Source organism: Callorhinchus milii, unplaced genomic scaffold (assembly GCF_018977255.1).
Source record: "Callorhinchus milii isolate IMCB2004 unplaced genomic scaffold, IMCB_Cmil_1.0 Scaffold4, whole genome shotgun sequence".
In the NCBI taxonomy this organism is placed as follows: Eukaryota; Metazoa; Chordata; class Chondrichthyes; order Chimaeriformes; family Callorhinchidae; genus Callorhinchus; species Callorhinchus milii.
Window position 1 is genome coordinate 50,735,680 of NW_024704745.1, and position 22,834 is coordinate 50,758,513.

General features: G+C 38.2%; 1 protein-coding gene across 1 annotated transcript; it reads right to left on the reverse strand.

The window, feature by feature from the left end:
• Positions 1–798: 798 nt before the first annotated feature.
• Positions 799–21,600, reverse strand: LOC103183710 (gamma-aminobutyric acid type A receptor subunit rho3). The gene is made up of 9 exons (XM_007901341.2): positions 21,106–21,600; positions 12,943–13,049; positions 8,544–8,611; positions 7,491–7,714; positions 6,066–6,148; positions 4,655–4,795; positions 4,011–4,163; positions 2,143–2,339; positions 799–1,355 (listed from the first exon to the last, which is right to left on the reverse strand). The coding sequence occupies exons 1-9, from the start codon at positions 21,225–21,227 to the stop codon at positions 1,053–1,055; spliced, it is 1,398 nt and encodes a 465-aa protein (XP_007899532.1). The 5' UTR covers positions 21,228–21,600; the 3' UTR covers positions 799–1,052.
• Positions 21,601–22,834: the final 1,234 nt, after the last annotated feature.

The window sequence follows — 22,834 nt, forward strand, 5'->3', positions numbered from 1 at the left end:
AACGCGGCAGCCAATTGCGCACAGCAATGTCCCACAAACAGTCGTAGATTGAAAATGACCAATTTAATTATTGTTTTTGGTTTTTTTGGAGGGATTATTATTAGGCTCTGTGTGGAGTAAGGAAACTTGCAACGCATCTTGACTGCATTGGTCAGCCTGGACTATGAGTTCAAATTCATAATGCTTAAAATGACAACCTTCTTTCTTAGAGGCAAAATTGTGACCAACCAAGCCAAGCTGACACCTATGTATGGACATTGGGAGTTTTTTCTTCCAATCCTACCAAAAGACAAGACACCAGATGCTCCATCCAGTGACTTGGCTGAGAACTGATAAAACCCACTCAACAACATCAACTTGCATATAAAGCATTATATAGCATCTTTCACACAGGGGAGCATCTCGGAGCATTAAAACATCAATTCCCTCAACTATGGATCATCTAGTTTTAGGTGGCAGCCTGAGATTCTGAAGTTCCAGGCCACCACCTACATTGCAATGTTTTTCTATTCACCCCCAAACACATGTACTTTAACTCAGCTATATGCATGCACATTAATGGTTCTGATTGGTTACAGTGTGAGAATATAGTAGTTTTGTTATTTCTACTTCATGTATCCCCAGACTAAACCTTTTGAGCATTGGACTACTGCACTCAGGTATAGGTAATTGCGAAAAATAAATATTGTACAGGTTTGCAATGTTTGAAATGGTATTTATATTTAGCTTCAAAACTTTACGAAATATTATTTTAAGATAGTATATAACAGAAAATAAGCAAATTTTAATACTCGAGTGTTGAATGAGTAAAACATCATCTCAGTTGGAAAGACAAAGATCTTAAAAAGTCTAGACATTTTCCTCTTCCTGTACAGTCTTTTCAATTGATATCCAGTATGTTAGGCAAAATGTTCACAATACAGTATATACAGTTCAGAAGTTAAATTATAAAGGCTGACAGTACTTACAGCAATGAAACCTATCATTAAACATAATATTCAAAATGTACAATTCAGAAGTTATAATAAAAAGGTTGACAGTGGCTACATGCTTTATGAAAATATACCCCAGTAAATAACATTGAACACAATAAATGCTGCAGGAAACAGAATCCTTGAATAAGAATCGATAGCATGATTGCTCTTTATAATTATTTCGATGACATTTTCTTTCATAGATTTCGTCCTCCTCAGTGATTGCCCACCCAGATTTGCGCAAGGTGTACGCTCTCTTGTTTCAACATTTGACACATTTAAGTGAGATTCTCCATAGTCTGACAGGTCAACTTGACTATCGTGGTAGCAGCCGTCAAAAGCCATGTTCTGCGTCTGATTCAACGAAAAGGATTCTGGAAACTAAAGGAAAAATAAATGTTTCTTGTTGCTTATTCAGAGGATCCATATAAGAGTGGTTTGGCACAGCTTAAAAGGACCCACAAAAGATAATCTTTCACTGCAACACAAATCATTCTGTACAAGTTAAACTATATTTATATCATTACCGCATTGTTTTCTGTATCCTTGCATTTAATATAGCACCTTTCATGCTCGGAGGAATACTCAAAGCCCTTGTGAAGTGTTGTGACTGTATTTTGTAAATAAATGTGGCAGCCAATTTGTGCACAGTATTGTCCCGCAAACATTCATGAAATGAATGACCAATTTTATCTGGGAGATTTTTGACCAAGCCTCCGGCAGAAACTCCCTTCTCTTTTTGAATAGTGCCATAGGATCTTTAACGTCCACCTGAACAGGATCTTGTTTTAACATCTCATCCACAGGATGGCACCTGTAACAATGCAGTGTAACCAGTACTGCATTGGAGCTTCAGCCTAGATTCTGAGTTCAAAGGCCCAATGTGGGGCTTGAACCCAAATCTTCTGATTCAGAGAATAGAGCCTCAGATTTTGAAACAAAGTTAGTGATTTTGTAGTTAGAGTTCATAGATTGGTTTCTAAGTCTTTTTGTTTAATTTTTTTTATGGTTGATCTGACCAGGAGAGGTGAAATGTGTATTCTCTTTAGCTAAATGTTAACTATTTACCAATCAACCAGGCCTACATTAAAATAACTAATTTGCATCTTGCATTAAAAAAAACATTTTTAAAATTCATATTAAAAACATCCAGTGCTGCCTGTTGTACCTTTTCTCTGTGCTTCATTCTTTTTCGTTCTTCAACAGTAGTAAGGTAATTTACAGCTGCATATTCAATGATAGAAAGGAAAACAAAGAGAAAGCTGACCCACAGGTAGATGTCCACAGCTTTCACGTAAGAGACCCGTGGCATGGATGCATTCACACCGGTTATAATTGTTGACATTGTCAGAATAATTGTTATTCCTTTCAATAAGAAATAGAATTAATAGATTATTCACAGGTAAAAGGCACACTATAACTAAAAAATAACCAAGTTAAGTTTTGCTTAATGTGGCTTCTAACTAACAACATTCTGAACATCTGCGACCAGGACTTTTTCTGCCTCCTTGGTCTCCTCCACCACTCTGTTGCCTTCAACACTGTCGACCATTCTATCCTACACCACTGCTCCTTTCAGCTCAATCTTCGCAGTCCATGTCCTCTTCCGCACCAAGCTCCGTGACTCTATCACCCCAAACCTTGCTTGACTCTACTGGCTTCCCATAGGATACAGTTCAAGATCCTGGTCCTCACTTTTAAAGCCCTCCATGGCCTTGCTCCCACCTACTTCTGCGACCTCCTAAACCCCTACCACCTGCCTGCTCCTTCCACTCAGGAGGCTCCAGGATGCTTCACATCCCCCCCTCGCCCACCCTCCCATTGGCAGGTGGGCCTTCTGCCCCTCTGCCCCCACCCTCTGCTCCCACTCTGGCCCCTCCGCCTCTCCCCCTCCCTTGCCTCCTTCAAGACCCGTCTCAAGATCCTCCTCTTCAACCGTGCCTTCGGTCACCCTCCTTCCCCCCTGCCTCCCACCCTTCCCAATCCCGACTCCCCACTCGGGTCCAAAACACTGATTGTCCAGTGCCTTGGGACATCCTCCCAAAGTGAAAGGCGCTATACAAATGTAATTTTGTTGTTGTTGTAACTATATCATTACTGTAGATAAGGCATCAATTTACAACAGTTAGTAAATGAGCAATGGGGAGGCTAGGAGAATTTTTTTCACAGAATAGTTGTGTGATATTCCCTTATCATTTTCACATATTGGGTTATCAATAGCCCCTTGAACAGGCAGACGGGATTTTGGATTAACTTCATCAGAAAGACATCACCTCCAATGATGCAGCACTCCTTCAGTTCCGCACTGGATTGTAAGCTTAGTCTATTAGCTCACAATTGGGTTTGAATCCACAACCTTCTGACCCAGAGGAAACATTGTTCCCAAATGATTTTAGCTAGGGTGGAGGGGAACCTGCTGACAGATAATCCCAACAGACATGGTCTGTTTAACAGCGTATCAATTGACAAAAAGTACTGACATTAATTAATAATAGATAATCACAGCAGCTTGATAATTAATTAATTGGCTATAAAATTAAATCAAAACATCCTACTGCTAAGTTCAGAAATCATTAAGAGGGACTGTACTACATTGAAACAGTTCTCCTGGGGACTTTCCAATTGCTTTGGTGGGTATGCCAAAGTTGTGTGTTGATTAGAATTTAATAGTTAAGGCACATTCCTGCTACTGACAGTTCTTGTTCGTAGTTGTTATATCTTAGATTAAAAATTGAGTTCTTGAGTTTCAACATGTCTATCTTTGTCTAGATTCTAATTATTCCACAATTGGAACTAAAATGGAATCCCAATTAAAGAAGTCCATAAAGATGGGTTTAGCAAATTTATTCTGTTACAATAGAGTGTTATGCTTTAAGCTTTGAAGTAAAGTTTGGATTGAGTAGAGGGATCTTTCACCTGATATTGTCTGTGCTAGATTTGATCTAGGAGTACTTGATACTGACATTGGGTGTGACTCTATACCCCTCACTTTGACAAACATCCCAAGGAAAACAGCAGTAAATAAAAGTAAGTTACCCAGTGATACCCGAGCTGGAACCGCTCGTCTGTCAATCCAGAAGGAGACCCAGGAAAGCATAACCATTAACATGGTCGGAAAATAAGTTTGTAAAAGAAAAAAGAATATGTGCCTCCTCAGGATGAAATTTATGAACAATCTATTGTACCATCCTGTAGGGAAAAAAAATTGCGAAGTAAAATTATAGCAATATTTCCTATAAACGCTTTATCAAAATGGATACAAACATAAATAAATGAAAGGGAATTTATAATAATCCTTATAATCCTTGAATTTGATATAGGGATTTATCACGTCTTTGAGACGTCTTAAAGCGCTTCACAGAATATACTCTAAAGTGAATTGACTGTATATTTTGTGGGCGAAACGTGGCAGCTAATCGCACACAGCACTGTCTCATAAACAGTCGTGGATTGAGTGACCAATTGTTTTTTAAAGGAATTTTTACCCTTGGAAATGTGATTCGCCAATCGACTAATAACCAAGTTCCTACTTACTGCTAGGAAATTGCAGGTAAATCAGAGTTATACTGTTAGTTTCACAAGCCTCAGTCTAATATAGATTTCAGAGCCATGGCCTTTCTTTTACAGATTACTAAAATAAATCTTAGTTCCGAGGCCAGTTCAAAGTACCAGAAACATACCAGTGCTGCTATATAAGGCCAGTCCATTTGATGCACGAAATTCTTTTATGAAAAACTGAGAAAGTAAGATCTGGTCATCTGTCGTCAGTGATTTGTTTCCATTCTTCCAAAAGAGCATTAGATCCTTTTCATTGTAAGCATCTGGAGGGAAATATTCGCACAGTTAACAGACAGGGTTCCACTTGACGAAGTAGGGCATCAATAAACTGGATGTATGTCCCTCCCATTACCACCATCACAACAACCTATGTGCTATTCTCAGTGGTAAAGTCTATGAAGTCGGGCCTTTGACTAATGGTTAGCATAACATGATGCTAAATGTTTAGTAAGTAAGATACTCAGGAAGTCCAAATCCCTTTAACCAACAATGGAAAGCTAGGATCTGCAAGCCAGATGTCCAATCTGTAAGACCAGCTTTACATAATTCAATACTGGGAATGGTGATAGGGATCACACACATCCGAGTCTCAATGATGTTCTATGATACTGTGATAATTTGTTAGTGAGCACATCACCCAAAACACTCACCCAGCATAATTCAGCAAACTGGGTTGGGGGAGCACTACATTGTCCTTATGGATTAGACTTTAAAGCCACGTTCTATCTACTTATCCAAATAGTCATTAATGGTAACCCAAAACACTATTTGAAAAGAGAAGGGAGATTTTCCTAGTGTTCTTGCCAACAACCCTCCAAAATTAAATTGTCATTCATCTGCAAATTGGCTGCTATAATTGCTACAAATACATAGTCACTACTCTTGGCAGTTATTATTGGAAAGTGTTTTGAGATGTTTTGATGTTATAGGTACTGTATCAGATGCAAAGATTATTAAATAATTGACTACAGTATTACACTGCTAGATAAACTGAGACGAATAGCAGTTTACTAAATTGTGCTGGGTGAATGATTTGGGTGACCTGCTCACTAACAAATTATTCTCACAACTGACACTCAGGAGTTGTTTGTTGTATCCATGAAACAGGTGTTTTAAAGAATAAAAATGTGCACTTACTAACATTTACATATAATAATCTTGCATTTCATATAGCCCCTTATCACGTGTTCGAGATGTCTCAAAGCGCTTCACAGAATATACTGTATAATTTGTGGATGAAACGGGGCAGCCAATTGCACACAGCAGTGTACCACATACAGTCGTGGATTGAAGTGACCAATTTATTATTATTTGAAGGATTAGTACCCCCAGAAAAGCGATCTGCCAATCGACTAACAACTGGGTTCCTAATTACTGCTAGGTAAACAGGCGTGTGGAGCAGGAAACTTGGCCAACATTTTGCCCTGCTGGGAATCGAACCCAGATCTCTCGCTTGCGAGGCGAGCATGAGGTGAGTGCTCTAACCACTGAACTACAGGACTCCAGATAGCTAAAAATCATGCAGATACTTACAACTTTCAAGTTCAAGTGAGCAGTTTTGAGTATCAAGAGGAAACCTGCTAAAATCCATTGAGCACATGGAAGTCACTGTTATCCTACAGAAAACATTCACAGTGTAAATATTATGATTTAATTTTGGCCATAAATGCATTCAAAGAATTGGCATAATAGATTAAAATTCACTAAAGGTGATGTATTAAAAATAAGATGGAGGTACACCTTAAGGAGAACATTTTATTGTTGCTTTTAATGTCAACATGATCAACTGCATAAATATGCTGAGTCACTGAATTATTAGTCATTCCCACATTTCAAGACCTATTGTATTGTACTTCCACACCTATTGCATTGGACTTCAAGGAACATTTGCACAAGCGAGAAAGGGATCATTTCTGCCTGTTCAGGTGGACACAACAAAAAGTAATTGGGGGGAAAAAAACAATAGAATTCAAATAGTATGTAGATTATTTGGAATCCCAGTGCTCTCTGGATACTGCCTGGTAAATCACCATAATTTTTAATCTTTTCTATAGCAATAGGATTGTTGGTAATAATACTTTGAAGTTCTGAAATCAAATGTTGATTTTTTTAAAAAAGGTTCACAGTACAGTCAAATAATGCTTTGTGAATGATTCTTGGTGCAGTACTAAAAAATAGCAAAATAAAATAAATGAAACCTTTACAGAAAAGAAAAAGGAAGTGAATTACTGAAGTTGGCAGCTACCAGTCGGATTCTATTATTGAGAGCACATCAGGTTGTTTATGGGATTTCTTGTAAGTCACCAACAGTCAACAAGAGCATGGATAAACACAGGTCAAGTAGTCACTCGCTCTCGAGGCTCACACATGAAAAATGGTTATTTAAGCAAGGTCATTGCTTCAGAACCATGTTTTAGCATGAATCGTCACCTTCAGAAGAAAGAAGAAAAATTGGGGGGCAAAAGTAAAATATCAGCCATATGTTTGTTTCAGAAAATTTTCTGAAATCCTGGTGATAATGCATTTGGTAATCCGAAAAAGCTTAGTGAATAAAGCCCTTTTAGAACTTGTATTCCTGATGACCTTGATAGAGTATAGTTATAATGTTCTGTTTACATCAAATATATTATTCTGTTATTAGCAAGTATCTGCGTTGTTTTTACAAAACACTGTTGTGTAGTCATTGAGCATGCTAAATGTACAGAAAGGAAAGCTTCATTATGTGAGAGCACAGACTGACAATGGAATAAGCAAGACAAAAAGAGATATTTTCCCCCCACCATAGAATACAGGATATATGGATAGTTGATGCTGTGTTAATTAACTCCTTGAAGATTTACCAGATGTATTCATTTACTACTGCGTGTGTTTTTAAAAGTAGAGCTAATTGAATTTGAAAGTAACTCCATCACACTATTCCCAAAAGTTCAATCAAATATTGGATTCAGAGAATCTGACCTTAGACTATAGAGGATATTGCCATTTGGATACACCCTCAGCATGACGTTCTCCATCGTTGTGTCATGTATGAAAGATCTTTTTGAGTGGACGAAGAATACATCTGGAATCCAGATTTTTTTGGCTAATCTTCCATCAAATGTCATGCTTCTGTTGTTGGAGCTTGGAAAGGTAAGCCTCTCATCCTTCCAGTAATGTCTCAAATATAATGTCATTGTAAAGTCCTACACATGAAAACAAAGTGCAGCCACGTGGGTCTCAAGTCAGAAGACTTATTGTGAAGAGTACAAAATGTCAATATCACCGATTAACCTCAACTTAACAATATGCAAAGAAAGATTCCCAAATGTCCAACATTTACAATTTTAATAATGAAATCTAATATTCAGGAATTTCAAAGGTCTCATGAATACTGAATTCTGGTAATAACATGTGGGAGCTCTGTTCTAGAATATGACAGATGTCCATTTGCCGACAGAATGCAATATTTATGAATAATTTCTTATTTCTATATTAATCCTATTAGAAATGCTTTGTTTTAGTCCCTGAAAGATGCATTTTAATCCTGCTTTGATGAACTTCAGTGATAGCTGCCTTCTGCCTGGAATAGCGAAGAGAAAATCTGCTGGTAGCAGCTAACAATAAAAACTCATGAAAATACTGGCAGCAAAATTACTTCTATTGTGATATTAGCACTAAAATCATGCCTTTTCACCTTGATAAGTATAGTATATATGGCAATGATAACAAAAAACATATTTATTCTTTTTGCAAATAATTTCCTTTAAATAAAGTGGTTACTGAATTGGGGGAAAAAATAAAACTGAAATGATCCAAATATTTTGCTACAATGCTAAAATCTTAAAAAATCTGAACCTCTTTATCTTAATTGTTCCTATTAAATAAAATATGTATGATACATACTGGGGTGATACTCTGTTGTGCTGATATATTCATGCAGACTTCCAAGTCTAAGTAGGCACCTCAAGATTACCAGCACACAGAGCAACTGAAGAATATTACACACATAAGGTGATGATGCCACAGTCTTACCATATCAACTTCAGAAATACTGTCGATGCTTTCGATCTGTACATCTATACCAACAGGTACTGCTGGACCTTAAAAACATTTTAAAAACACATTTCATAAGAGAGAAGGAAATTGAGGAGCAGGTTAGGCAGAGATCATGTGGAGTATAAAGACCTGCATGGACTAGTTGGCTGAATGGCCTGTTTTGCTGCTGAAGATTTACTTACAAGTGCAGATGTCTTATGTAATTTCAGATTTGTTTTAAGTTGTCATTTTTGTCCCTGTCTTTCCTGATTCATGCCATGATGTGGTTCCATGAGCACAATGCGGCTTCCAGTGCTTTACTCGGGCAGCTGTTCTTCAAGCTCTGCCAAGGCATTGAAGTGTTAGCAGGCATCACAGCCAGGCCGAATCTCATCCTCACACAAGCATGCACCTTGATGGATCTCTAGATAGCAAGCAGGAGTGGGAACACTTGCTGATTTCCCTTCTCCCTAGCTCAGGACACCATAGTCAGTTGTGTTCCTGAACAGCTAATTTAACAGAGAACCAGGATTGAGACCCGAGGATGGCCGATGAAAGAAGGTTATGTCATTACAGTGATGTCATTACTTCAGGTTTATCGGCCATCAATCGGCAGCTGATTACAAAAAAATAACATGTTGAGGATATATATTTTTTAAATAATCTGATACTTGGATAAAGAATTTTGCATTATGATAAGGTCATATGTTAAACAACAGCCCTTATGTTACCTTCAGTAGTAATACCCAATGTCCTATTCATCCCTTTTCAATTTCATTGGGGCCAACTGAATGTTCTGCCAGATAATAGCAAAACAGTAAGATTTTTTAAAAAAATGCTATATAGTATAAAAACACCTTTGAGTAAAATAAAGGAAGATTGCAGTCTAATTTGTGATTTTTGCATTAATTGCAATTTCTGGTTTGTGATTTCCAGTTTCTGAAATTTACAAAATCCCAGTAACAGAAAAACAGCCTGGAATAGAGGAACTTTACCTGCATTTTACTCCAAGTTCAGGCATATGCTCCATTCCCCAGGACTGACATGCTTCACCTTGATGACTGCAAAATCGCTTCCAATATTTTAAATAATAATAATAAATTATGTGATAAATGAACCTTCTTACTGAACAGAAATGTTACTAGAATATTGTAATTTCCCTTTATAAGTATAAATTGCTCTGGTCATTTTTCCCTTTCGTTCTGGTCTCCCCAAATGATACACAACCTACAACGAAGAGTTTATTGCTTCCTGACCTTCAGTCAAACTGTTCTCAGCCAAAAACATATATGAAATTGACTTCAATTTCATTTTGAGAGCCTCTCATCTTCGTTCCTCTCTGGACAGAGCAGTATGGCTCAGATCAGTAAATTGGGTGGGTAGCAGTGCTCCAGTCTATTGTGCTTCTGAGCTTGAAGAAATATTGAACCTTGTTTAAAGATGATCTGATGTTTCCAAATAATTAGTTTATTGTAATCAATTTGTGGCAGAACACAGAACAACAGATAGTTAATGAGTTTATTATCCAAAGCAGATGAGTCAAACCCGCAGATTCATTTATCTAGTTCATATTGATCATACTCGGATTTGCTTCAAAGAGAAATTCCATCAGCAGTATCCTGATTGTATATGAGGGCAACAAAATAAATATGCAGCTTTTGTAGTTAAAATAAATGGAACGCATTGTGGCTATAGTTTAATGTAGATAGTGTGATGTTTTGTTTTAACAAGTTACAAATGAATTATCAATATTTTTCACATAGAATAACAAACATCTTAGAAATATTCTCAAACTCAATTGGTGATGTAAAACTAATAGCAACGTGCCTTGTATTTTCCCTTATAACAATGTGGCTTGTATTTTCTGTTCAACAGTTGGTAGCTAAAATGGAGCTGGTTTGCAAAAGTTTATTTTCTCTAGATGACCAAAGGACGACATCTCCGACAATGCAGCACATCCCTAGCACTGTACTGGATTGTCATCTTAGACCATGTGAGTTCCAAGGCCCAATGTAGGGCTTGAACCCATAACCTTCTGATTCTGAGGCGAGAGTGCTACCAACCGAGCCAGCTAGACACCCCTGACTAAATCTTGTATAACTCTACAAGTAACCTACTATGTCCATTTGTATATTTTGCCCACAAAATATACAGTAAATTTACTTTACAGCATATTCTGTGAAGCACTGAGACATCTCGAAGATGTGATATGGCTCTATATTAAATGCAAGGATTATTATTATGAGACAAAGTCAAAGAGCCCTAGTTTGTCCAATTAGCCTTCATAGCTTATTCCTCTGACACTGGGAATCATTCTCGATGCTCTTCTCTGCACTGCTTCTAGCTCCTGGATAATATGTCACAATTACCAGAATCATATGCAGAATACTCCTGGTGTAGCCTGAACAGAGCTCTGTATAGCTTGAGAATATTTTCCTAATTGTGACCTAAACATGGCAATATACATCCTGTTTGTCTTGCTTGTTGGCGGGACACTAATTTGTTGTAATATACGATGATATCAGCTGGTATTGAGCAAGCTTGTTGTTAACTAAAGTCGTTTGAGCTTGTTGTTAACTAAAGTCGTTTGAAGTGGAGCACTAATATTCAATTACTTCAGTGAACATCTCTGTACAATTAGAACAGTTAACATTCAGGTAAAAAATAGCATTATTCCAGAGTCTAAAAATGATAGCTCGTTCTGTACTTCCTTCTGCCAAAACGACCTTCTAACCAGCCATTTTGCTATCCCTGCAGCCAACCAGAATACACACAATAAAGTTAATCCAAGCTTATCCCAATTTCATCCAAAATTAAGACAAAATGTACTCCCATTTCAAAATTCACACCTGAAGAAAATAGTCATAATAATCTGGCAAATAAAAATATAAACCATGTCAGTACTGATCGCAAATGGATATGCAATTACATAAATGCTATGATGCTACTTGTTAAAATTGTATTGTCAAAAAAATGTATTAGAAGAATAAAATGGAATGCTGGTCTTAGGTGATGATTTATTACTGGGAGTGTTTTATTTGTGCTATTTGAATGTACCTTTTTAAAACTAATATTTTTTCACTAATTCCAAAAATAGTGCGTTGTGTAGAGATAAAACAATCGAATTCTGAAATAAAAGTTTAACATATTGGACGTGCACTGCAGGTCAATCAGCTGAAAGAGAAAAAAGGTTTTTTGAGTGTGTTTGTTTACGAGTTGTAATGAAATATTACAACGCAAATCCAAGGTGAACTAGCTTTCTCTTTCAGAATCTGATCAACATGCTATTGCATTTCATGACTTCTGTTTTTATTTAATGCACTGGTGTCACTGAATATGGCTATTGTTTTGTTACTCTAGTGGCATAACAGAAGTAAAAACTGTAGCACTGAGGAATACAATAATTGCATTATCAGGGCTTTCCTTGTTCCAAGTGCTGTTCTGGAAATGTCATAAGGGTCAGAGGCTTGCAAAATCCCCAGAGCAGCTATATTTTTGTACTGATATCAATTCAATTCCCCCTCTGAGGTATTGCATGGAATTAGCAAGAGTGAGGTTTGACCAATTTGCTATGAAATTATCTTTATACTATGGTTTTGGTATTTTCATCTGTTGTACAGTATATTAATACTACTATTTCCACACCAAATGGATGCCATCAGATTCATCAAACCTGATAGAAATACCTAAATCTCCATTTAGAAGGTCAGTTTGACATAGACATCTATTGAGCCAACAAAATATATGGCTAAACAGCTTGACAACTTAAAATCTGCACTTAAATAAAATGGATTTGTGGAATACGTCCAAATTGACATTTGAATAATTTAGCTTTGCATGCATATTAAATTAATTAACCATTTGTAATGCTTGTGCTGGTGGGGACAGGGGCTAACTGGTGCCAAAAACATGCTAAAATCTCTTTGTATTCTAGAATTCTCTGGAAGCAAGTCAAAAGGGAACACGTTAAGGTTTATGAAGGTAATGTTAGGCCAGACACCAGGATGTATTTCTTTATCCATATGGCAATTAACAGCTGGAATGGGTTAATAGGAAGTTATGGTTGAGGCCAGGTCAAGGGACTCATTTAAGAAGCAGCTTGAATCTGTAATGGGAAGGTGGTAGAGTTGGTAATCTGGAAGTATGAGATCAAATGGTTTGAAGAGCCTTCTTTATCTGATCGTGTGAACACAATGTTCCACAAACAGGGTGTAATAGAGATCAGAGATGTATTGAAAATGCTCCATGCAGCGTTATTGGACACCATGCTGTTATGCTTGTGTTAATGTTAGAAGTAGTAGTTTCTTGCTGCTTCATTGTTTTATTATGTATTCTGTGTGGATCACTTCAGTCTCAGACCATCATAAATGTACAACAATCTAATAAAATATTTTACCTCCAAATCCAGGTCGCATCGAAAAATCATGGTCATCTATTCGAAGGAGCTGTTCTGACTTTGTTAAATGGGCTTTGGTTGAATCAGATCTTTTACTTTCTGGTCGGCTGGAAGCAAAGCAATACATCATTTTTGCAAACTATCGAGAAGGTGAAAAATAAAAGCAGCTTTAAGTTACAACAACATTTTTTATTAACAACAGTGTATTCATTAAATACATACCAATATCATTGCATCTAGTAATTTACTATTAACTTGTATGAAAATGTGACTGGAATTTGTACCAGGAAGTTTTGAACCCTACATTGAAATTATGCAAATTATATTAAAAGAAATAAGCCACCCATTTTTTTTCTTGTGGGTCAAATAACTGCCAACTGGCCACAAAATCGAAATATTAATATCAAACATTATAGTTTTATCACTGTTTTCTTAGTATCTTCTCCGCAAATCAAAAATTAGATGAAAATTTAAAATCTTATTGTACATAGAAATAATTGTTACTCATGTGTCACGATCACACTTCGAATTCACCAGTTTTATTGTTGGATCCTTAAACCATTGAATCAGCCATAAAATATTATGATTTTACCATTGCTGACTGCAACTGCTTGCATTTATTTACACAGTGACGAACCACATTTTATCCTGCTACTCATATTATTATTTCAGCAAAAAGTATGAAATACTCATCTTGATAAAAGGATATATTTATCATATAGATTAGACATGGAAAACATGTGACAGAATAGAATCACAAAAGTATCTGCTTCATAACCTTACCTTTTCAGTGAAAACCTTAGATATGCTACCCACTATTAAGTCATCATGATAACTTGGGATTATGTACTCTGATTGGACTCAACATTGTTAGTAGTAAGCAATAGCTCTCTAGTAAGTAACCAAAATAACAATAATAATTATTGTAATTGATATCTCAATTGCAATAGTTTGATGATGTCTCAAAATGTTTCACAGGATTGTACTGTAAAATGCAGTGACTGTATTTTTGTGGATGAACATGGCAATCAATTTGCACACATCAATTTCCCACAATTGAAAAAAATGAAATACTTATTTTATTTGGGGGATTATTGGCCAGGACATCGTAAGAAATTCCCTTCTATAAAAAAAACTATCACAAACATTGGAGAAGTAAATCAAAAATGTGTTGTGCAACCTGTAGTGTCCAATTATTTCTCGTGTCAACCCCAGCTATTCTTCTTTACATGGATTTGATTCATACAAGCAGTACATTGGTCTCATCTGCTTGCAACCTTATGGAGAGACAATTTTAAATTAATTATTTCCCTGCAACTGATGATTGGACCTTCTGGGCTTAGTTTTTCATTTATTATATAGAATTATATAGAATGTACAGCACAGAAACAGGCCATTCGGCCCAACTGGTCTTTGCCGATGTTTATGCTCCACATGAGCCGCCTCCTGCTCTTCCTCAACTAAGCCAGTCAGCATAACCTTCTATTTCTTTCTCCCTCATGTGCTTCCCCTTAAATGCATCTTTGCTATTCACCTCAACTACTCCTTGTGGTAGCAAGTTCCACGTTCCCACCAATCTCTAGATAAAGAAGTTTCTTCTGATTTCCCTTTTTGATTTTATTGGTGACTATTTTATATATGTGGTCCCTAGTTTTGGTCTCCCCTCACCCCTCACCCTTCTCTTTTCAAGAGAAAAGAGTCCAAACTTGTTCAGCCTTTCCTGATAGGTATAACCTCACAGTTCCGGTATCATTCTTGTAAATCTCCTTTGCACCTTCTCCAAATCTCCTTTGCATCTTCTCCAGTGCCTCTATATCCTTTCTATAACATTGGGACCAGAACTGTACACAGCACTCTAGGTGTGGTCTAACCAAGGTTAAATATAAGTTTAGCATAACTTCCCTGCTTTTCATTTCTATCCTTCTAGAAATAAATCTCAATGCTTGGTTCATTTGTTTTATGGCCTTATTAACCAGCATCACTACTTTTAGTGATTTGTGTATCTGTACCCCTAAATCTCATTGCTCCTCTATCCTATTTAGATTCTTATTCTCCAGGCAGTATGTGACCTCCTTATTCCTCCTACCAAAATGTACCACCTCACGCTTATCTATATTGAAATTCATTTGCCAATTAAATGCCCATTCAGCAAGTTTATTAATGTCTTGTAATTTGTTGCAGCCCTCCTCAGTATTAACTACACCCCCCAATTTGGTGTCTTCTGCAAATTTCTAAATTGTACTTTCAATCCCCAAGTCCAAATCATTAAGGTAAATTGTGAACAACAGTGGCTCCAATACCGATCCTTGTGGTACACCATTTGCCACCCTCTGCCAGTCTGAGTAGTTACCCTTTACATCCCCTCTCTATTTTCTGTCTTGTAGCCAGTTTGCTATCCATTCTGCTACTTTTCCCCTGACTTCCACACGCTCTGACCTTATTCATTAGCCTATTATGCGGTACCTTATTGAACGCCTTTTGGAAATCCAAATATATTACATCTACTGCATTACCCTTCTCTACTCTTTCTGTTACCTCTTCAAAGAATTCAATGAGGTTGATCAAGCATGACCTTCCTTTTTGTAATCCGTGCTGACTATTCTTTTTTATATTTTCGGTTTCTAAATGTTTTTCGATTACTTCTTTCAGTAAGGATTCCATTATCTTTCCTACCACCGATGTTAAGATGACAGGTGTATAGTTCCCTGGGCTTGTTCTATCTCCCCTTTTAAATATAGGTGTAATATTAGCTATCTTCCAGTCCTCTGGCGCTACTCCCTTTTCTAATGAATTATATATATGTAACAGTGCCTCTGCTATCTCTTCCCTAGATTCTTTTAATATACGCGGATGCAATCCATCTGGAACAGGGGTTTTATCCTCCCTGAGTTTGGTTAGTTTATCGATTATCTCCCCCATTTTTATGTTAAATGTATTTATATCATTTTTGATCTCTTCTTCTACTGTCATGTCCACCTGATCCGTCTCTCTAGTAAATAGTCGTTGCCTGTGAGCTTATCTAGTCCATCCCTTAATGGCCCTATTCCTATTTTGATTTTTCTTTTGTTATTTATATATCTGTAGAATGTTTCACTATTTCTTTTTATATTCCTTGATAATTTAATAGTTCCTCTTTGCCTTCCTAATTTTTTTTGACTTCTTTCCTAACCTCTTCGTATTTTTTTTGTCATGCTCTCCATTGTTATTTATGTACCTAGTGAACGCCTCATTCCTCAGTCTCAACTTTGCGTTTATGTTTTTATTCATCCACAGTGTCTCATTATTGTTTAGCTTTATCTTGTTTTTTAGTGGAATATATTTCTCCTGGACTCTATTGGTCACCATTTTTATTGTTTTGAATGTTTCCCTCTGCTGCTCTCGTGCACTATCAATAATAATAAATAATACTAATAATCCTTGTATTTGATATAACACTTTATCACGTCTCTAAATAGACCTCTCAAAGCACTTTACAGGATATACTGTAAAGTAGATTGACTCTGCATTTTGTGGGTGAAACGTGGCAGCCAATTGCGCACAGCAGTGTCCCACGAACAGTCATGGATTGAGTGACCAAATTATTATTTTTTTTTGAAGGGCTTATTAGACCCAGAAAGTGATCCCCCAATCAACTAACAATTGAATAAAATCAATAAAATCAGTCACCTAAAGTAGAACTTATTACATATAATAATATGGAGTCCTGTAGCTCAGTGGTTAGAGCACTCGCTTTGCAAGTGAGAGACCTGAGTTCAATTCCAGGCAGAGGGCGAAACCTTGGGCAAGTTTCCTTACTCCACACAGAGCCTAATAATAATCCCTCCAAAACCAAAACAATAATAAATTGGTCATTTTCAATCTACGACTGTTTGTGGGACATTGCTGTGCGCAATTGGCTGCCGCGTTCTCCCACAAATATACAGTCAATTCACTTTACAGTGTGTTCTGTGAAGCGCTTTGGGAAGTCCTCCCGATGTGAAAAGCGCTATATCAAATGCAAGGATTAAGGATTATTATTATATGTTAATGCTCTGCCTAACCACGGTTATAATTAAAATGAATTACTTCAGATTAGAAGATCTGCCACAACATTAAATAATGTGAAGCCTTTAGAGAAATTAAATAATAACATGCAGGTTCAATTTAAGACCTTAAAGCTTTTGGGGGCAATTTTATATACAGTCAAACCTGTTAAAACCACTACCTCTATTCAGCAACCACCCATCCAACGCAACCAGTGCCCACTCTTTTTTAGTCCTCAAATATGCTTTTCAGTTGCCAATTGTAAGTGAATTTTAAGTACCAGTAATACATTACCAATTTCCATATGGGGACTTGTAGACTCCCGCTAGAATCTTAGTGCATTTACCAACACAACCCACGTAATGCCCACAGCTTCCCTCTTCACCAGTAATAAATGCTCTAAGAAACTAGTGGGAGTCAACATTCAGGCTCGCAAAAAGTTTTGACCCTTGGAATTTTTTTGACATTTTCAGACCCAGTCAATGAACCAACGAATCCTTACTCAGAGATCATCCTTGCATAAAGGCTACTTTGGTTCAATCTCCTGAGGGGTTGCTGAAAATAGGTTTGACTGTAATGTGTAAATTAAGAAATCCTGAAATCTATGACACCAACCCACAGGAATGCTCGAGCTAAAACTATTTTCATCTGGGTTCTCTCGTATTGGCATGATGTATTTACAGTTATTTTACCTTAAAAGTTTAGTTAAGTGTGATTCCCCAACCTGTCACAAAATGTTCGGATTTGCAGATCAATAGTTGCAACAAACATTGAAGGAGCCTGTTTGAATAAAGCTGGACGTGGGGGGGAGGTGCTGTGAAGGATATTAACTGGGACGTCTTCAGGAGCAGAATGTCCCACAATGTGATAATTAACGCAGACTCTATTGCTACTATTCAGTAAACGCATTGTATTTTGAATTGAAATGTTCAACATATATAGCAAATTAAAATACCAATGAAATATACAGGTTTTGCTATATATCATATATTCAAAGTCAATGTGCAAAATAGATTCATAGAATGTCTATGTTATAATGTTGTTTTAGATCGAATTATATAAATAAAAGCAGCTGCTTCTAGCAAATGTGTAGTGTTTGCAACAGTGGTTTATGAGCCATTGTTTACAGCTCAAGTACTTCCAACAATGTTTTATAATAATCCCTGCACTTGATATAGTGCCTTATCATTTCATAGAATATAGAATGAAGTGAATTAACTATAGTACGTGGGGGAAACATGACAGCCAATTGCGCACAACAGTATTCTACAAACAATCGTGGATTGAGTGGCCAAATTATTATTTTTTAATTTTTGTGTGGAGCAAGGAAACTTGCCTAATGTTTTGCCCTGCCCAGGAATCAAACTCAGGTCCTCTCACTTGCGAGGCGAGTGCTCTAACCACTAAGCTCCAGATTTCTTTCTGCAGATTGGTTGCAGATCTCAGGTACTTACAGCAATGGTTTATACAAATTAATTGTTCTTGGCTGGTTGCTACACGCAGCACTTATCATAACAGAAAGCAAACAAGGAGACGAGCTGGTATTACTATTCCAGACTACGCAATTGCAGAACTTGGGTATTCATTAAAGGACAGGGCTATCAGCCATGGTAGCAATCATTAAACTGAATAATGACAAGACGGAAACAAAACTTTACAGTGGGAAAGCTACCAATGAAAACCATTCAGGAAGTCATGGCTAAAATGCCTAAAGTATTCTAAAATATTTTCAATATTAGAGGCTCATCAAGGAGTTTAAATGTAACACTAGGTCAGGGGGATCATTTTTGTTCCTTTAGTGAATATTTTGGACAACATATGTCCAAACAATACGTATTTCCCTTCGAAATGGCCTCCATCCCAAATACAATGACCTAAGCATTTGGCAATTTGGAAGGTACAGAGGTGATAGTTGGTAATGTACACATGCAAAGAGAAAATAAATAACATAATGAAAGACTGCGGACAAATGAGCGAAAAGCATTATGTTATACAATAATAAGAACAACAATTCATTATCTGGTGTTGTTTTGGCTAATTGCTGACTGAGTGAGGAAAGGCAAAATTTGATGCAAAGAAATAGATACAACAACAACAAGATTCCATTTAGAGAGCGCCTTTCACGTCGGGAGGATGTCCCAAGGCGCTGTACAGTTGGGTCAGGACCCGAGCAGGGGGGAAATGGTCAGGGTGAGGAGAGGGAAGGGAGGGAGGGAGTGAGGAGGGGGTAGAGAGTCGAGAGGGGAGCTGAAGGCACGGTCAAAGAGAAAGGTTTTGAGACCGGCCTTGAAGGAGGAAAGGGAGGAGGCGGCGAAGGCACTGGGGGATAGAGTTCCAGAGCCTAGGGGCTGAGAGGCTGAAGGCCCGGCCACCTATGGTAGGGCGGTTGGGGCGGGGGATGTGGAGCAGACTGGAGCCAGAAGAAACGGAGGGTACGGGCAGGTAGGTAGGGGGATAGTAGGTCGGAGAGGTAGGAGGGAGCAAGGCCGTGAATGGCCTTGTAGGTGAGGATGAGAATCTTGAATTCGCACTAGATGCACTAGAAGTTCACCTACAAAATACACTAAACTTTATAGTAAATCCTGTGAAGCACTTTGAGACGTCCTCTGAATGTGAAAGGTGCTATAAGAAATGAAACCATTATTATTGTTAGATTGAATGGACAAAAAATAAAGAAGGTCTACAAAGATTTCTGGGTAAGATGACCTTTAGTAAGCAAATTTCTACCAAATCTGTTGCTAGGTACTGCAAGACTTAGTGTTCTGTTAGCGATAGAAGCAGAGTAGTGGAAGACTGCCAAGAAAAAAGCTTTATTAAATTGGTATGTATATACTTCGTTGTTATAAGGGAAGTCAAACTATTTTTTTAGACTAGTGGTTTTAGGGGCAGTGTTACATCAAAGTGACTTCCCAGTGGCATATCCCTCTTAAAGCTCTTACAAAGCTCAACATAATTACATGCAAATTGAAAAAGGAAATGTGCTCCATGCCCTAGAGAATTTCACATGGAGGTTTAGCCTGACCAAAAGCCAACAGACATAATTTAAAGGGCTCATCACACCAAGGCCTCCTTAGATTGTAGGGAATAGCAATGAAGCTGCAAATATAGTTGGTGAATGAGAAATGCAGGCCAGGAAAATAATTCATTATTGAAAGTATTGAGAGCCTTTGAAGTTAGTGAAGACATTCAGGACACAGAGAAGAAGAATCTGAAATAAGTATGGCGAAGTTGCCTAAATTTAAACAGCTGTCAGAAACGTTTAAACGAATAAATCATTGAAGGATGCCACAAGCCTGCACTGCCAAAGTAGGTTCAATATATAAAAAGATTCAATTGGGTTGTATTGGGACTGTAGAGATGAAACCACAATGATTTTGCACAACATCTTGTGCAAGAATTGGGTGGAGGGTAGGTGTTTTGGAAAAAAGGGATCGAATGGGTCAAGAGACCTTCTTATCTGTATCTCACTTGTAAATTATTTCACACTCTATAAGCTCCCTCAAATTGGTCCTTAGAAATGACATTGCATTTCTTTCTTTTAGGAAACAACAAAAACAAATTGCATTTATATAGCGCCTTTCACGTCAGGAGGACGCCCCAAGTCACTGGCCAGTCAAGGGTTTGCACCCGGGCTGGTGTTTAGAATCAACAAGGGTGGAGGGCAATGGCTGTGGGGGTGTGAGGATGACAGAAGGTATACCAAAGAGCAAGGTCTTGAGATGGGCCTTACAGGAGGCAAAAGGTTTCTGGGATAGAGTTCCACTGGGGAGGTGGGGCAGAAAAGCTGAAGGTGTGACTGCTGGGGGCGGGCAGGGCGGGGGCATGGAGCAGGCCAGTGCCCGCTGAATGGAGGGAGCGGGCAGGTTGGTAAGGTTTCAGTGGGTCGTAGAGATAGGGAGAAGCCGAACTATGGAGACATAACATAATGACCTGGAAGATGGAAACACTTTTATAAAAATAAGTTGTCTCCACTTCAACTCCCCACTACGATTTTTCTTGGAAGAAATTAAATATCAGGTTCACGTTAATGTGAACCTAATGCCCCTCACCCCACCCCACCCCACCCCACCCCACACCTCCCAACCTCCTCCTGCGGAACACACAGCCCTTTGGCTCAGTTGGGTTCGTTTCAGCACTTACCTTCCCTGCTTCTTGCTCTGTGCCGGGGGCTGCTGGTGCTGCCTGTCGGTGTGGCTGGCGCTGCCCTTCTCCATCGCAACCGGCAACAAGGTGAGAAGCACCAGCCCCCAAATGAACACCATGGCGTTTGGTTTCACTGTCTCTCTCCCCTTCTCACACAGACTCACACTCACACACACACACTCACACACACTCACACACAGGGCGCCCAGAGCAGTCAGTGGGTCATGTCATCAGGAAGAGGGTCCCTAAGCCACTGAGAACATGATCAGCTCCTCCAGAGACACAGCACATTTCAGCCTCTCACTCACTGCTCTCCGTTTCGTTGAATTTCTGCCACTTGGGGGGTGTGGTCGATCCACTTTGACAGAGGAGGAACCCTATTAACACTTGAATTTCAGCAAATATCACCGCTCCGAACCAACCCCTTCACTGCGAGAGTCTTCTTCTGTGTTTTATATAATATTTGGGGTAATGTCAGATTCGAGCCCTCTCGGCTCCAGATGGGATTTCGTCTCGAACTGAAAACACGAGCAAATAAATCCAGATGTATTTCCTAGAATGACGGTAAAACAGTGACGTTAATTCGTCTTTAATCTGCTTGACCCCACCCGGTCAGGCATGACCACGGGAATGAGTCTGTCACTGTGAATCATGGCAAAGGGGATCACGAGAGAGAGAGGAGAGAGAGAGAGAGAAAAAAAAACCTCATTCAATCTCCTGCATCAATGCAACTGACAATTTTATTGGAAATGAAACCAGGAAATATCTCTCCAGGTTGAGGCAATGGGGAGATATCTCTGGTGAGATAAACGCAAAGAACAACGGAATCGTTATTTATTGCGTCGTTTCAACACGTTGCATCAATAATAAATGGGTATAGATTATGGGGGGGTTTTATTTGCATCAATATTACCAATGTCGAGTTTTAACCCACGTATCGAAAATAATGCTACCACTCAAAGTTAATAACGTTGCTCCGCGCCCCAAAAACAAAAGGTTTATTTTAAACCTGCAAAGTCGTAATAAAAAGAATGCAGCACATAGAGAAAGGATCTTCTTGTCAAATGAAAGGATGCTTTTGTAGTTTTCTTTTGTGTGTGGGTGTTTTTTTTTGGTGTGGGGGGAGCTAAAAGTTTGCAAGATACAACAGACTGAAATACCCCCAAAATAAGGACATATATCAAATCCTTTCTGAAGCATAGGGATCAGATATTGTAATTGGTTGGGAAGGAGGGAGAAGGGGGAGTGATGTGATCAAATAGAGGGGACACTTTCTTTGGGCAATTGAACTGAGTCAAATTGATTAAATTCCACAAATCTTGCCAACCACGCAGAGCGAGTTTATTTTTTTTTTGAAAAATGTTCAGACCGTGGGCGGTCAATCAATCCAGATTAAATGTTGCTAAATGCGGTACCAATGCACTATTACATCTGGATCTGCCAATGTCCCTGTAAACGTTTATCTAAACCATCCATTTCACGTGTTTCTTTTTCGAAAATCAGCGGCGCAGTCTCATTTGCCAGTTATGCATTGGACGGATATGAGTGATGCTATTTGATGCAAATGGGCTACTTTTCATCTATGCTGAACGTTTATATTGCTTATATTTATATTGAACGTTTATAATGGTGTGTTTCTATCATCTAACAGAAACACAGGTGTGTAAAAAGCCCCCCCAGTAACTGCGATCAATTGTGTAAGTTCCAATAAACACCATTCTGGTTG

Bases quoted from the DNA above. Each gene is read 5' to 3' on its own strand.
- LOC103183710 (XM_007901341.2), bottom strand. From the start codon at position 21,227: ATGGTGTTCATTTGGGGGCTGGTGCTTCTCACCTTGTTGCCGGTTGCG. The intron at 2,340-4,010 runs GTAACTTACTTT...TCTTATTGAAAG, and splicing joins TCCAGCTCGGGTATCACTGG to GAATAACAATTATTCTGACA. The intron at 1,356-2,142 runs GTACAACAGGCA...TTTTTCCTTTAG, and splicing joins GAATGAAGCACAGAGAAAAG to TTTCCAGAATCCTTTTCGTT.